This window comes from Chanodichthys erythropterus, chromosome 16 (assembly GCF_024489055.1).
Source record: "Chanodichthys erythropterus isolate Z2021 chromosome 16, ASM2448905v1, whole genome shotgun sequence".
Classification (NCBI taxonomy): domain Eukaryota; kingdom Metazoa; phylum Chordata; class Actinopteri; order Cypriniformes; family Xenocyprididae; genus Chanodichthys; species Chanodichthys erythropterus.
This window is the reverse complement of record NC_090236.1, coordinates 13,307,501-13,321,092: the sequence shown is the minus strand read 5'-3', so window position 1 is coordinate 13,321,092 and position 13,592 is coordinate 13,307,501. Positions and strand designations below refer to the sequence as shown.

At 33.3% G+C, this 13,592-nt stretch overlaps 1 protein-coding gene across 1 annotated transcript in view; it reads left to right on the top strand.

Moving 5' to 3' along the window:
- The first annotated feature begins 3,863 nt into the window (after positions 1 to 3,863).
- The window catches only part of armc6 (armadillo repeat containing 6), a 10,872-nt gene continuing 1,143 nt past the window's right edge, over positions 3,864 to 13,592 (top strand). The window contains exons 1-7 of the mRNA XM_067363160.1: positions 3,864 to 3,943; positions 4,386 to 4,520; positions 7,239 to 7,324; positions 7,436 to 8,003; positions 11,071 to 11,216; positions 11,336 to 11,467; positions 12,235 to 12,372. Coding sequence (XP_067219261.1) covers positions 4,400 to 4,520; positions 7,239 to 7,324; positions 7,436 to 8,003; positions 11,071 to 11,216; positions 11,336 to 11,467; positions 12,235 to 12,372 — 1,191 coding nt within the window. The 5' untranslated portion in view covers positions 3,864 to 3,943; positions 4,386 to 4,399. The remainder of the gene's footprint in view (positions 3,944 to 4,385; positions 4,521 to 7,238; positions 7,325 to 7,435; positions 8,004 to 11,070; positions 11,217 to 11,335; positions 11,468 to 12,234; positions 12,373 to 13,592) is intronic.

Sequence of the window (13,592 nt, the reverse complement as noted above, 5' to 3'; positions counted from 1 at the left end):
CCCAGCGGTTGGGTTAAATGTTTGCCCAATGTGCTGGGTAGTTTTATTTAACTCAACTATTGTTTAAAAATGACTATATGGCTGGCTTAAAATGAGCACAAAATATGTTGGAAATTAAATCAGACACATAATTACTAGAGGCAACAATAATAATCAAAAGATGAACATTTATTAATAAGCAATTTAATAAATGTTTATTATTTAATTATTATTAATTAAACATATTAATAAATGTTATTTTCCAACCTATTTTGGGTTCATTTTAAGTGATCAATAAAGTGATTTTTAAACATCAGTTGAGTTAAATAAATCTACCCAGCAGGTTGGGTTAAAGATTCAAAACAACCCAATCGCTGGGTTTGTCCATTTTTAACCCAACTTGGGTTGTTTTTGACCCAGCATTTTTAGAGAGTAAAGTAAAACATTTCAAAAGTTTTTTTATTTTATTTTATTTTTTTTATTTGTTGATTAGAGCATACAGCTAATGAAAGTCCAAAATCCAGTATCTCAAAATATTAGAATATTTACATTTGAGTTTCATTAAATGACCATCCCTACAGGTATAAATTTCGGGTATCTCTTGTTTTTTGAAACCACACTAATGGGGAAGATTGCTGACATGGCAATGGTCCAGGAGACAATCATTGACAGCCTCCACAAAGAGAGTCAGTCACAGAAGGTCATTACTGAATGGGGTGGCTGTGTACAGAGTGATGTATCAAAGCATATTAAATGCAAAGTTGACTAGAAGGAAGAAACTGGGTAGGCAAAGGTGCACAAGCAACAGGGATGACCACAAGCTTGAGAATACTGTCAAGTAAAGCCGATTCAGACACTTGGGAGAGCTTGAGTCAAATGAAGCCGGAGTCAGCGCATCAAGAGCCACCACACTCAGACATCTTCAGGAAAAGGACTACCAAGCCACTTCTGAAACAGAAACAACGTCAGAAGCTTCTTACCTGGGCTAAGGAGAAAAAGAACTGGACAGTGAACAGTGGTCGAAAGTCTTCTTTTCAGATAAATTCAGTAAATTTTGCATTTCATGTTGAAATCATGGTCCCAGAGTCTGAAGGAAGACTGGAGAGGCACAGAATCCAAGCTGCTTGAAGTCTAGTGTGAAGTTTCTGAAGTTAGTAATGATTTGGGGGGCCGTGACATATGCTGGTGTTGGTCCATTGTGTTTTATCAAGTGCAAAGTCAGTGCAGCCATCTTCCAGGAGATTTTGGAGCACTTTATGCTTCCATCTGCTGACAAGCTTTATGGAGATGCTGATTTCCTTTTCCAGCAGGACTTTAGCACCTGCCCACAGTGCAAAAACCACTTCCATGTGGTTTGCTGACCATGATATTACTGTGCTTTATTGGCCAGCCAACATGCCTGACCCCTGAATCTATGGGATATTTTCAAGAGAAAGATGAGAAACAGTCGATCCAACAATATCCAGATGATCTGAAGGCTCAATAGTGCCTCAGCAGTGCCACAGGCTGATCACTTCCATGCCACACTTCACTGATGCTGTAATATGTGCTGCTGACCAAGTATTGAGTGCACAAATGAACATACTTTAAAGAACTTGAACTTTTCTGTTTTGAAAATCCATTTTTTGATTGATCTTAGGAAATATTCTAATATTTTGAGATACTGGATTTTGGACTTTCATGAGCTGTACGCTCTAATCATCAAAATTAAAAAAAAAAAAACTTTTGAAATGTTTTACTTTACATGTAAGGAATCTAGAATACATGAAAGTTTCATTTTTAAAAATAATTTACAATAAAAAAATTAACTTTTTCACGATATTCTAATTATATGACCAGCACCTGTACAAACATACATAAATACATACATACAAACAAACAAACAAACAAACATACATACATGCATACATACATATATACAAACAAACATACATACATACATACAAACAAACATACATACATACATACAAACAAACAAACAAACAAACAAACATACATACATACATACAAACAAACAAACAAACATACATATAAACAAACATACATACATACATATATACAAACATACAAACAAACATACATACATACATACATACATACATACATACAAACAAACAAAAAACATACATACATACATACATACAAACAAACACACATACATACAAACAAACAAACATACATATAAACAAACACATACATACATACAAACAAACAAACAAACATACATACATACATACATACATACATACATATATACAAACAAACAAACATACATACTTACAAACAAACAAACAAACAAACAAACAAACAAACATACATATATACAAACAAACAAACAAACATACATACATACATACATACATACATATATACAAACAAACATACATACATACATACATATATACACAAACAAACATACATACATACATACATACAAACAAACAAACATACATACATACATACATATATACAAACAAACATACATACATACATACATACATACACGCACAAATAAACAAACAAACAAACAAACATACATACATACATACATACATACATATATACAAACAAACATACATACATACATACATATATACACAAACAAACATACATACATACATACATATATACAAACAAACAAACATACATACATACATACATATATACAAACAAACAAACATACAAACAAACATACATACATATATACAAACAAACAAACATACATACATACAGACATACATACATACATACATATATACAAACAAACATACATACATACATACATACATACATACATACATACATACAAACAAACAAACAAACATACATACATACATACAAACAAACAAACATACATACATACATACATATATACAAACAAACAAACATACATACATACATACATACATACAAACAAACAAACAAACATACATACATACATACAAACAAACAAACATACATACATACATACATATATACAAACAAACATACATACATACATACATACATACACGCACAAATAAACAAACAAACATACATACATACAAACAAACAAACATACATACATACATACATATATACAAACAAACAAACATACAAACAAACATACATATATACATACATACATACATATATACAAACAAACAAACATACAAACAAACATACATATATACATACAAATATAAATTCATACATACATGCATTCTTACATACAATTATACATACATACATATCATAAATGCCACACCCATGCACATATAAATCCTTAAATGGGATGTTAGTTGTAAAATAAATAAATACATATATAAATAAATTAACAGTCACATAAATGCACATATAACTGCGTAAATGGGAAGTTATTTGTATAATATTTAAGTAAGTGACAGAAAAAATACATACAAAATAAACAACGGAGATATTCAATTTCTAAAACATTTTTGTTTACATGATTATTTTTTATTGCATTACCTTTGTGTAAATCTATAATTCGTTCATTCATTCATTCATTCATTCATTCATTCATTCATTCATTCATTCATTCATTCATTCATTCATTCATTCATTCATATATTAATGTTTTAATGCTTGTGTGATAATTACATAACTTTGAAGAGTATTCGCAATCAATCGCCCTTTAGAATGAAATGCGAGGTGATTAAATATTTCTTCGTTGGAAAAAAATATGCGCTCGTTCGGTAAATATAGCAAACAATATTTTAAAATATATTTAAAAATATGAAGCAATATTTTGTTGAGGCGGAACCCATTTCTCTCACAAATCTCACCCGAGCCACATTAAAGGAAACGCAACGTAGCGCTCTGTCGTAATTCTCTATGATTCTCGAAGAGTTTGCGCCAGTTATATTCCGTTGCGTTCAGTTGCTGTTCTAAGTTTACTCTGTTTGCGTACTGCCTACTGTTTCTCCAGGGAGGCTTTTATCATAAGGGTCCAGGCTGGGTGTTGGTGAGTTTCAGCATTATTATTATCAGTTTTGTTTTAAATCGCTTTGGCTGCGAATGAATGTCACTCTTAGGTAATATAACATACAGCGAGTGAATTACGTTAATAAACAATGATTTTGTGTTAGTCACGATTGATTGCAGTGAACCGTGTCGGTATAATGGTTCAGTGATGTTATCAGTTTGTAATAACACAGTACTATGGTATTTTCATTTTTCTCGAAGGTACTTTACTCAATGCCATGGTATTATCATGGTGCATGCTTAAAAAAAAACAATGATAACACAATGATGCTTATTGATAGTGTAACCTGACTTAGTTTCACGCCCAAAACTGAAAGCCAGATAAACATTCACGAACCTCTTCCTTTTGAATACACTGGTTGTCAGCCAGGCTTATATAAAGACAAACAGAAGCACTGAAACTGCATCTCTTTTATTTATAGCATCTGCTGCAGTCATGGCGAAACGCAGGATAACACAGGAGACCTTTGATGCTGTGGTTAAAGAAAACATTGAGGAGTTTGACATGGAGGGCAGCGAAGCTTTAAAAGAGGCCATTGAGCAGTTTGAATCTCAGGGTGAGTACACAAAACACTTTCACACAGGAATCGGCACCTTAAATTCACTGAAAGTCTTTGGGATGTGCTGGAGGAGACTTTACAGAGTGCTCACCTCTTGCATTGACCAAAAATTGATGCAATTCCCATCAGGAGACATTTATTTCCATCAGTTTTTGGTCAAGATCTTGTGTAATGCAAGAGTCATGCACTCTGTAAAGTCACCTCCAGCACATCCCAAAGACTTGCAGTGAATTTAAGGTGCCAGTTCATGTGTGAAAATGATTCTCCCAGCTATTCTTTCACAATCTGAGCCTGATGAATCTTGACATTCATCCTGGAATATGGCCATGATACGTCTTCCTACATGGCTGGTTAAGAAATCAAAAGCTACACACTCCATCAATTAGGGTTAAAAGAACACATAACATGCTAGAAACATAATAATCACTGCAATAATGATCCAATCATAGACTCTTAAGCATTTGGCAATTAAATTCAAACAGACTTTTTCGCCAAGCAATATATACAGACACACACATATATATATATATATATATATTTGTATATTTGTATATATATATATAAGTGCTGTCAAATAGATTAATCACATCTAACATAAAAGTTTGTGTTTACGTGATATGTGTGTATATATATATATATATATATATATATATATATATATATATATATATATATATATATATATATATATAGACAGTCCAAAAGTTTGGAACCACTAAGATTTTTAATGTTTTTAAAAGAAGTTTCGTCTGCTCACCAAGGCTACATTTATTTAATTAAAAATACAGTAAAAAACAGTAATATTGTTAAATATTATTACAATTTAAAATAACTGTGTACTATTTAAATGTATTTGACAAAGTAATTTATTCCTGTGATGCAAAGCTGAATTTTCAGCATCGTTACTCCAGTCTTCAGTGTCACATGATCCTTCAGAAATCATTCTAATATGATGATTTGATGCTCAATAAACATTTATGATTATTTTCAATGTTGAAAACAGTTGTGTACTTTTTTTTTCAGGATTCCTTGATGAATAGAAAGTTCAAAAGAACAGCATTTATCTGAAATACAAAGCTTCTGTAGCATTATACACTACCGTTCAAAAGTTTGGGTCAGCAAGAATTTTTATTTTTATTTTTTTGAAAAGAAATTAAAGAAATGAATACTTTTATTCAGCAAGGATGCATTAAATCAATCAAAAGTGGCAGTAAAGACATTTATAATGTTACAAAAGATTAGATTTCAGATAAACACTGTTCTTTTGAACTTTCTATTCATCAAATAATAAAATATTGTACACAAATATTTTGTACAATTGTACACATTAAATGTTTCTTGAGCAGCAGATCAGCGTATCAGAATGATTTCTGAAGGATCATGTGACACTGAAGACTGGAGTAATGATGCTGAAAATTCAGCTTTGCATCACAGGAATAAATTACTTTGTCAAATATTTTCAAATAGAAAACAGTTATTTTAAATTGTAATAATATTTCACAATATTACTGTTTTTACTGTATTTTTAGTTAAATAAATGTAGCCTTGGTGAGCAGATGAAACTTCTTTTAAAAACATTAAAAATCTTAGTGGTTCCAAACTTTTGGACTGGACTGTATATATAATATATTATATATTATATATAATATATATTATAATATATTACTTATGCTCATCAAGCCTGCATTTATTTGATTAAAAATAGAGAAAAACACTGTGATATTGTGAAATAATATTACAATTTAAAATAACGGTTTTCTATTTTAAAATACTTTTAATAAATATAATTTATTCCTGTGAATTTTCATCATCGTTACTCCAGTCTTCAGTGTCACATGATCCTTCAGAAATCATTCTAATATGATGATTTATTATCAAACTGTTGTGCTGCTTAATATTTTTTTGTTTTATAACTTGTGATACTTTTCTCAGGATTCTTTGATGAATAAAAGCAGCATTTATTTAAAATAGAAATATTTAGTAACAATATACACTACTGCTCAAAAGTTTGAGGTCTGTAATTTTTTTTTTTTTGAAAGAAATTAATACTTTTATTCAGCAAGGATGCGTTAAATTTGATAAAAAGTGACAGTAAAGAAAATATTTAATTTATGTGTCTCTGAAGACTGGAGTAATAATGGCTGATGAAAATTCAGCTCTGCATCACAGAAATGAATTATATTTTAAAGTATATTAAAACAAAAAAACATTATTTTAAATTGCAATAATATTGCTGTTTTTTTCTGTATCAAATAAATGCAGCGTTGAAGAGCATGTTTCAAAAACATAAAAATTTATCGACCGGTACTATACAGACACATACTGCAGTGTGACATGCTGAACTCCATCTAAAACTAGTTATATATAACATTCACATAGTTATTTTATCATTATTATGCTATTTAACAAGCTCATATTAATTGAGAGACTACATGCAATATTTATACTTTAAAAATTTAGTGTATGCATGTCATGACTATTCAAGTGAACCACAAAAAAGTGATTTAAAATGTTAATAATACTTATATTATTCCCAAGAACAATAATAATATTCTTGGGAATATCCCGGACGAGCCCCCAAGATTAAAAAAATGGTTTTAAACAAAAAATTGGGACCTTCAAACTATTACATTGTTTTGTAGATATGTGATATGATACAAATGCATGTACATATGATACATGATGTGACTGAAGTGATTTGATTAATACTCTCAGGTGTGGATCTCAGCTTCATTGTTAAAGCAGTGCCGAAAGTTTGTTCTGAAGAAAACTCGGAGGATCAACCTCATGAGGTTCTTCAGGTAAATCTATATATGTCGATATGAGATGTTTCGTTGCTAAACTAACCTCATTACCTCCTGACTTCCACAGAGAACTGCTTGTTTTTTATTTAACTGATGACATATCTTCAGGCTTTAGAGTCTCTCAGAAATGCAGTGGCGTCATCATCCGCATCTGTCCTGGAGGATCTGAGAGTCTTCACCCAGCAGTGCTCTCTCGGCTTCGCACAACGATACCTGGCGGCTCAAAAGGAGGCGTATCCCACGATCCTCGCTTGCTGCCGGAGAGCCGGTGATGAGAAGGAAGCCCTTTCGGTCGCTCTCGCCGCCCTCTCGGCGCTAACAGACGGCCAGCCGGATCTCCTGGATGTGGAAGGTCGAGAGTTTTTGATCGGCGCTTTAACTGCGCACCAGACGGATCCCGCTCTCACCTGCTTGTGTATCCGTATCGTACGGCACTTCTCTCTGAAACATGAGAACAACCGGCAGGGTTTGGTGAAGGCGGGCGTGCTGCCGCTGCTCACCGGAAGCATCACGCGCCACATTGAACTTCCTGAGGTCGTGAAGGAGGCCTGTGTCGCGCTGAGGATCATGACCTTTGACGATGACGTGCGTGTTCCCTTCGGACAGGCTCATGAACATGCCAGGATGATTGTGGTAGAGCAGAACGGACTGAAAGTCATTGTTGAAGCTGCTAAAGGTGAGTGAAGTTGTCACTAGGCATGGCTTATAGGTGCAATATGTAAGATTTTTGTCGTAAAATATCCAAAAACCACTAGGCCAGTGTTGTATATTTTGTTCACTTGAGTACTTACAATATCCCAAATGTTTGCAACTATTTGTAAATAGTGAGAAAATTGCAATTTTAACCAAGGCTCCGGGACGTGTGAGGAGTCGCCCGTCAATGGCGTCATACCCGCGTTACCCTCGGTTTCCGCTTTTATTTTGTAAAAACCATGGCAACACCAAAGATGTTTTAATATATTACATGTTTTAATAGTCAAGGGAACATCTGTTTTGATATATTTATAAACAGAAAACTAATTATTGTTATATAGCTCAACACGTTTAGTCTTATTGTTTAAATCTAATGTTCTTGATTTTTTGCGAGTCTCATGCTTTACCATGCCTCAGAGAAAAACACTATTTTGTGAAGTAGCTAACATAATCAGATGCAGCTTTATTTTTAGTAAAAGTAATACAGCATTTTCTCCATCATACAATACGTTTTAAAATTAATTGCATGCCATTTATCAACACAATCATCCAGCATTTAATATGATATTGTAAAATCGATCTATCTTACTGCAGTGTGTAACAGTGTCTCACAGCAGCCGGCGAGTGAACGCACAGAGTAACGTTATAACATAATTTTCAACACTCTCAAATGTATCTAATATGATAAACAGAGCTGCGTTACCTCATACTCATGACCGGAAAAGAGGAAGCGGCACTGGCGACTGTGTCATAATAAAAGTCCCGCTGCTCGTGAGGCGTGTGTTGCTCAATCGCTCCAGCTCCTCGTTCAGCTCCACAACACTCGCTCCTGCTCTGCTTCACACTACAGTAACGTTAATAATCGCATCCATGAACATGATTTCTTCCCGAGTCCAATCCCTATTCTTTTGCACCGTCCGTTGAGGTGAAGACCAAACTTGGCATCATCAAGCTACGCCTTTGTTTTGAATAGGCCTCTAGCAGACAGAAAATATTACATATTGCACCTTTAACTACAGCAAATGAGATCAAACTCTCTCTCGCCACCACTTGGCCAAAGTTTCACTCATGTTTACTTTGAATCATAAGGGTTAGAAACAAAATTCCTTGGCTCAATACGATTCGCTTGCACCCTATATGACGTCATTTTCCGTCATGAAACGTTTCCCGCCAAAAAAACAATTTTTTCGAACTCCTCCTAGACAGTTGCTCCAGTTTTCATGAAAGTCAGATCAGATCATCTTCAGACTATGCTGACAAAAAGCAATCAAAAGCTTTTTGATAAACCCAACTATTCTCAAATAATGCTTAAGCATGCCAACGCTTTAGTGTATTCTGACCAAACTTGGTACATGTCATCACAAGCATGACCTGAGGCTACATACAGCGCCACCTACTGGTCATTAGATAGAAAAAAAATGGCCATTTTTGCTTATAACTTCTGAATGGTTTGGACAAAAATGATAAAACTGGTCTTGTAAGATTCAGGGCAGCATGCCAAGTTTAATGATATCTAAATATCCAGCCGTATCGGCCATTTTGGGCATTGGTCATTTTGCAGCAAAATGCTGTACTTTTTGAATGCTTTGTATGGGTCATGAGCATGATGCCCTGAAGGAGCCTGAGAAGTTTCGAGACAGCGCCACTTAGTGGTGAAATCAAGTATTCATATGCTCATAACTTTTGAATCATAAGGGATGGAATCAAAATTCCTTTGCTCAATACGATTCGATTGTACCCTATGATGACATTTTCCATCATGAAGCTTTTCCCGCCAAATTTTCCCGCCAAAAAAACTTTTTCAAACTCCTCCTAGATGGTTGCTCCAATTTTCATGAAAATCAAATCAGATCATCTTCAGACTATGCTGGCAAAAAAGCGATCAAAAGCTTTATGATAAACCCAAGTATTTTCGAATAACACACAAACAAATTCGCAGAAGAGCATGTCAAGTTGGACGCTAGGTCATATCTCTGCAATGCTTTAGCATATTCTGACCAAACTTGGGACATGTCATCACAGGCATTACCTGAGGTTACATGTTGTGTTTAGGCACAGTGCCACCCACTGGTCCGGAGATAGCAAAAATAACTGTTTTGGTCTTGTAAGATTCAGGGCAGCATGCCAAGTTTAATGATATCTAAATATCCAGCCGTATCGGCCATTTTGTGCGTTAGCCATTTTGCATTTTTTTTTATGCATTAGCATATCATTACGAAACTCGGTACGGGTCATCAGCACGATGCCCTAAAGGAGCCTAAGAAGTTTCAAGACAGCGCCACCTAGTGGTGAAATCAAATATTCAGATGCTCATAACTTTTGATGTGGTTGACTTATTTTCATGGGAGTCTCGTTAGAGTCCTGAATTCTTGCTGAGTCCAACAATATAACATGCTTTGTGCAACATTGCGATTTAGCGTTAAAACAACATTTTAGATATATCTTCGAAAACGTTAGTCTGATCGAGACGAAACCACCGTAGGAATAGGTCGTTGGCTGTATGTTATAGCCGAAATACCACAACTTTGATAGTAAATGGCAATAAGATATTTAACACTTAATTATGGGCACACTCTGAGGACACATAAAAAAAGTGGTGGGATTGCGCCTGTTGGTGGCGCTATGACTGAAGTAAATATTAAATTGCCACTAACTACAATAAAGTATATGAAATTAAATGCTGTATTTCACTGATGATTTTACTTCTTGCTTGATTTTCTGGCTGATTGCAGCTATATTTTATTCCTGTGATCAAAGCTGAATTTTTTTGCATCATTACTTCAGTCTTCAGTGTCACATGATCCTTCAGAAATCATTCTAATATATTGATCTGCTGATTATCATATTGGTCATTTTTGGCGTTGACCATTTTGCATTTTGTAGCAAAATGCTTTATTTTATGAATGCATTAGCGAATCATTAAGAAACTCTGTATGGGTCATTAGCATGTTGCCCTGAAGGAGCCTGAGAAGTTGAGACAGCGCCACCTAGTGGTGAGATCAAATATTCATATGCTCATAACTTTTGATGTTTATTTCTGCTGCTCTCAGCTCACTCAGGAAACGCCTCAGTGCTCAGTGAACTCTGTGCCACTCTGTCCCGTCTGGCCGTGAGAAACGAGTTCTGTCAGGACATCGTGGACCTCGGAGGCCTGAACTTCATGATCTCACTCCTGGCTGACAATCTAGATTGTCAGGTGAGCGTCTGGATCTTCATTTTGTCAATGAGAGTTTCAGCATGTGTTTCCTATGAGCAGAAAGAGTTTGAATGGCTTGTTGTTGTGATCATCTGTTGGCTTATGAAATGGTTTTCCAGGAGCTCGTGAAGCAGGTGCTCAGTGCATTGAAGGCTATCGCAGGAAATGATGACGTCAAAGATGCCGTCGTTAATGCAGGCGGGGGGGAATTTATTATCATGGCCATGAACCGTCACATGTCCAATGCACAGGTGTGTCCCATGTCAGGATTATTATTTAATTGTTGTCCAGAATGCCTTTTAAACTCTAATTGAAGTGCATTTTGGAATAGTACATTGAATTATTTATAGTAATACTCATACACTCAACACATGGGCTATTTACAGAAACATTAGATAATGATAATAATAATTAATAATGTTCAGTATTTAAAATCCCTCATAAAGAAGATCAATTATATAATTAAATTCTGCTTAATACCAGTAAATTTTACCCTCAAATCTGGTTGCTTTGTTCTGGAAGTTGAGACTCAATACATTCACATTTCCTTTCAGAAGTTCATTATGATTTTTTGTTTTGTTTATGAAAGAAGTCTCTTCTGCTCACCAAGGCTGTGTTTATTTGATCAAAAATACTGTAAAAATAGTGAAATATTATTACAATTTAAAATAACTGTTTTCTATGTAAACACACTGTAAAATGTAATTTCTATCCTGTGATCAAAGCTGAATTTTCAGCATCATTACTCCAGTCTTCAGTGTCACATGATCCTTCAGAAATCATTTTAATATGCTGATTTGCTTCTCAAGAAGAATTAAAAATTGTTAAAATTAATAATGCAATGGTTTTTGTTTCATGTTGCATTAATAAAGTCCCTCTGTGTGACCGTGTTGGGTAGGCGAATTCAGCTCAAAAATCACTTGTCATTTGAAACAAGCTAATTCTTAAATTCTGAAGCTCCTCATAAACCCAGTTGGTTTCTCAGTCTTTCTCTCTGTTTGTCCTGCTGCTGGTTCAGGTGTGTGAGCAGGGATGTGCGGCGCTGTGTGTCCTCGCTCTACGCAAACCCAACAACTGTAAGGTCATCATGGAGTGTGGCGGAGCGCTGGCGGCTCTACAGGCCATGAAGAACCACCCGGCTGAAGTTAATGTGCAGGTAAAGCTGTCTGATTTCTCTTTAATGCATTTAGCAGGTGCTTTTATCCAAAGAGTCTTGCATTGCATTCAAAGCTCATGCAAAACTCATTGGCTCTTTTATTTAGAAGGCGGGACTTATTCTGCCATATTGCACTGTTGCACTTTCTCCCATTAATAGTAACCTGATTGCACCATCACTGTGTATCTAAAGTCTTTGACTTGGTGTTGAAACAGTACAAGTGAAAGTTTTTAGCATTTTAGTTGCGGAATAGGTGAAAATAGGTGAAAATGCATCTCCTTTTGCTTTTAACCATTAATTTTCTTCCTTTTTCATCCAAAAAAATGTATTTTCTTTCTGTAAATATGCTGTTTAATTTCCCTTTTTGGGAAAACTTTGTAACAGGGTTATTATAGTAATCTAAAACCATAAAAAATACTTTTGTTAATGGAAATAAAAACTAACTTAAACTTAAATGAAATACTAAAAATTATTTATTTCAACTATAATTACCGAGGCATAATTTTCATTGTTTAACATGATGTACTAAAAAAAACTAAAACTGAAATAAAAATTAATAAAACTATGTTGACTATATATATTTAAGATTTATATATATATATATATATATATATTTAAAATATAAATATAAATATTTAAAAAATAACTAAAACTCAAAACAAAATTACTAAAATGTTAACAAACATAGTTAAACAAAGTAATGTATTAATAAATCAATTTAATCAAATAATTAAAATACATATAAAAAAAATTAAAATATTACTAAACTATTATAGTATCTCAATAATACTAAAATAACACTGGCTCATAGTGATTTAAATAAACTAGTGTTTTCAAACTGTTTACATAATTTTATATATATATATATATATATATATATATATATATATATAATGTTTTATATTTTTTTGTTTTAATTATTTTAATATTTATTTATTTTTTTAATTTTTAATTAATTTATTAAATTTATTTATTTAATTATCTTTATTGTAAACATTTTAGTAATTTTGTATTAGTCATGATTATATTTTAAAAAATATATAAATAGTTTAAATATATAGTCTACATAGTTTTATTAATTTTTAGTTCAAATTTAGTTATTTTAGTACATGTTAAATTATAGTTGAAATAAATTAGTTTTAGTATTAAACACACACACACACACACATAATATAATATATATATAAAAAATGCACACACAAACTTTTGTTAGATGCGAT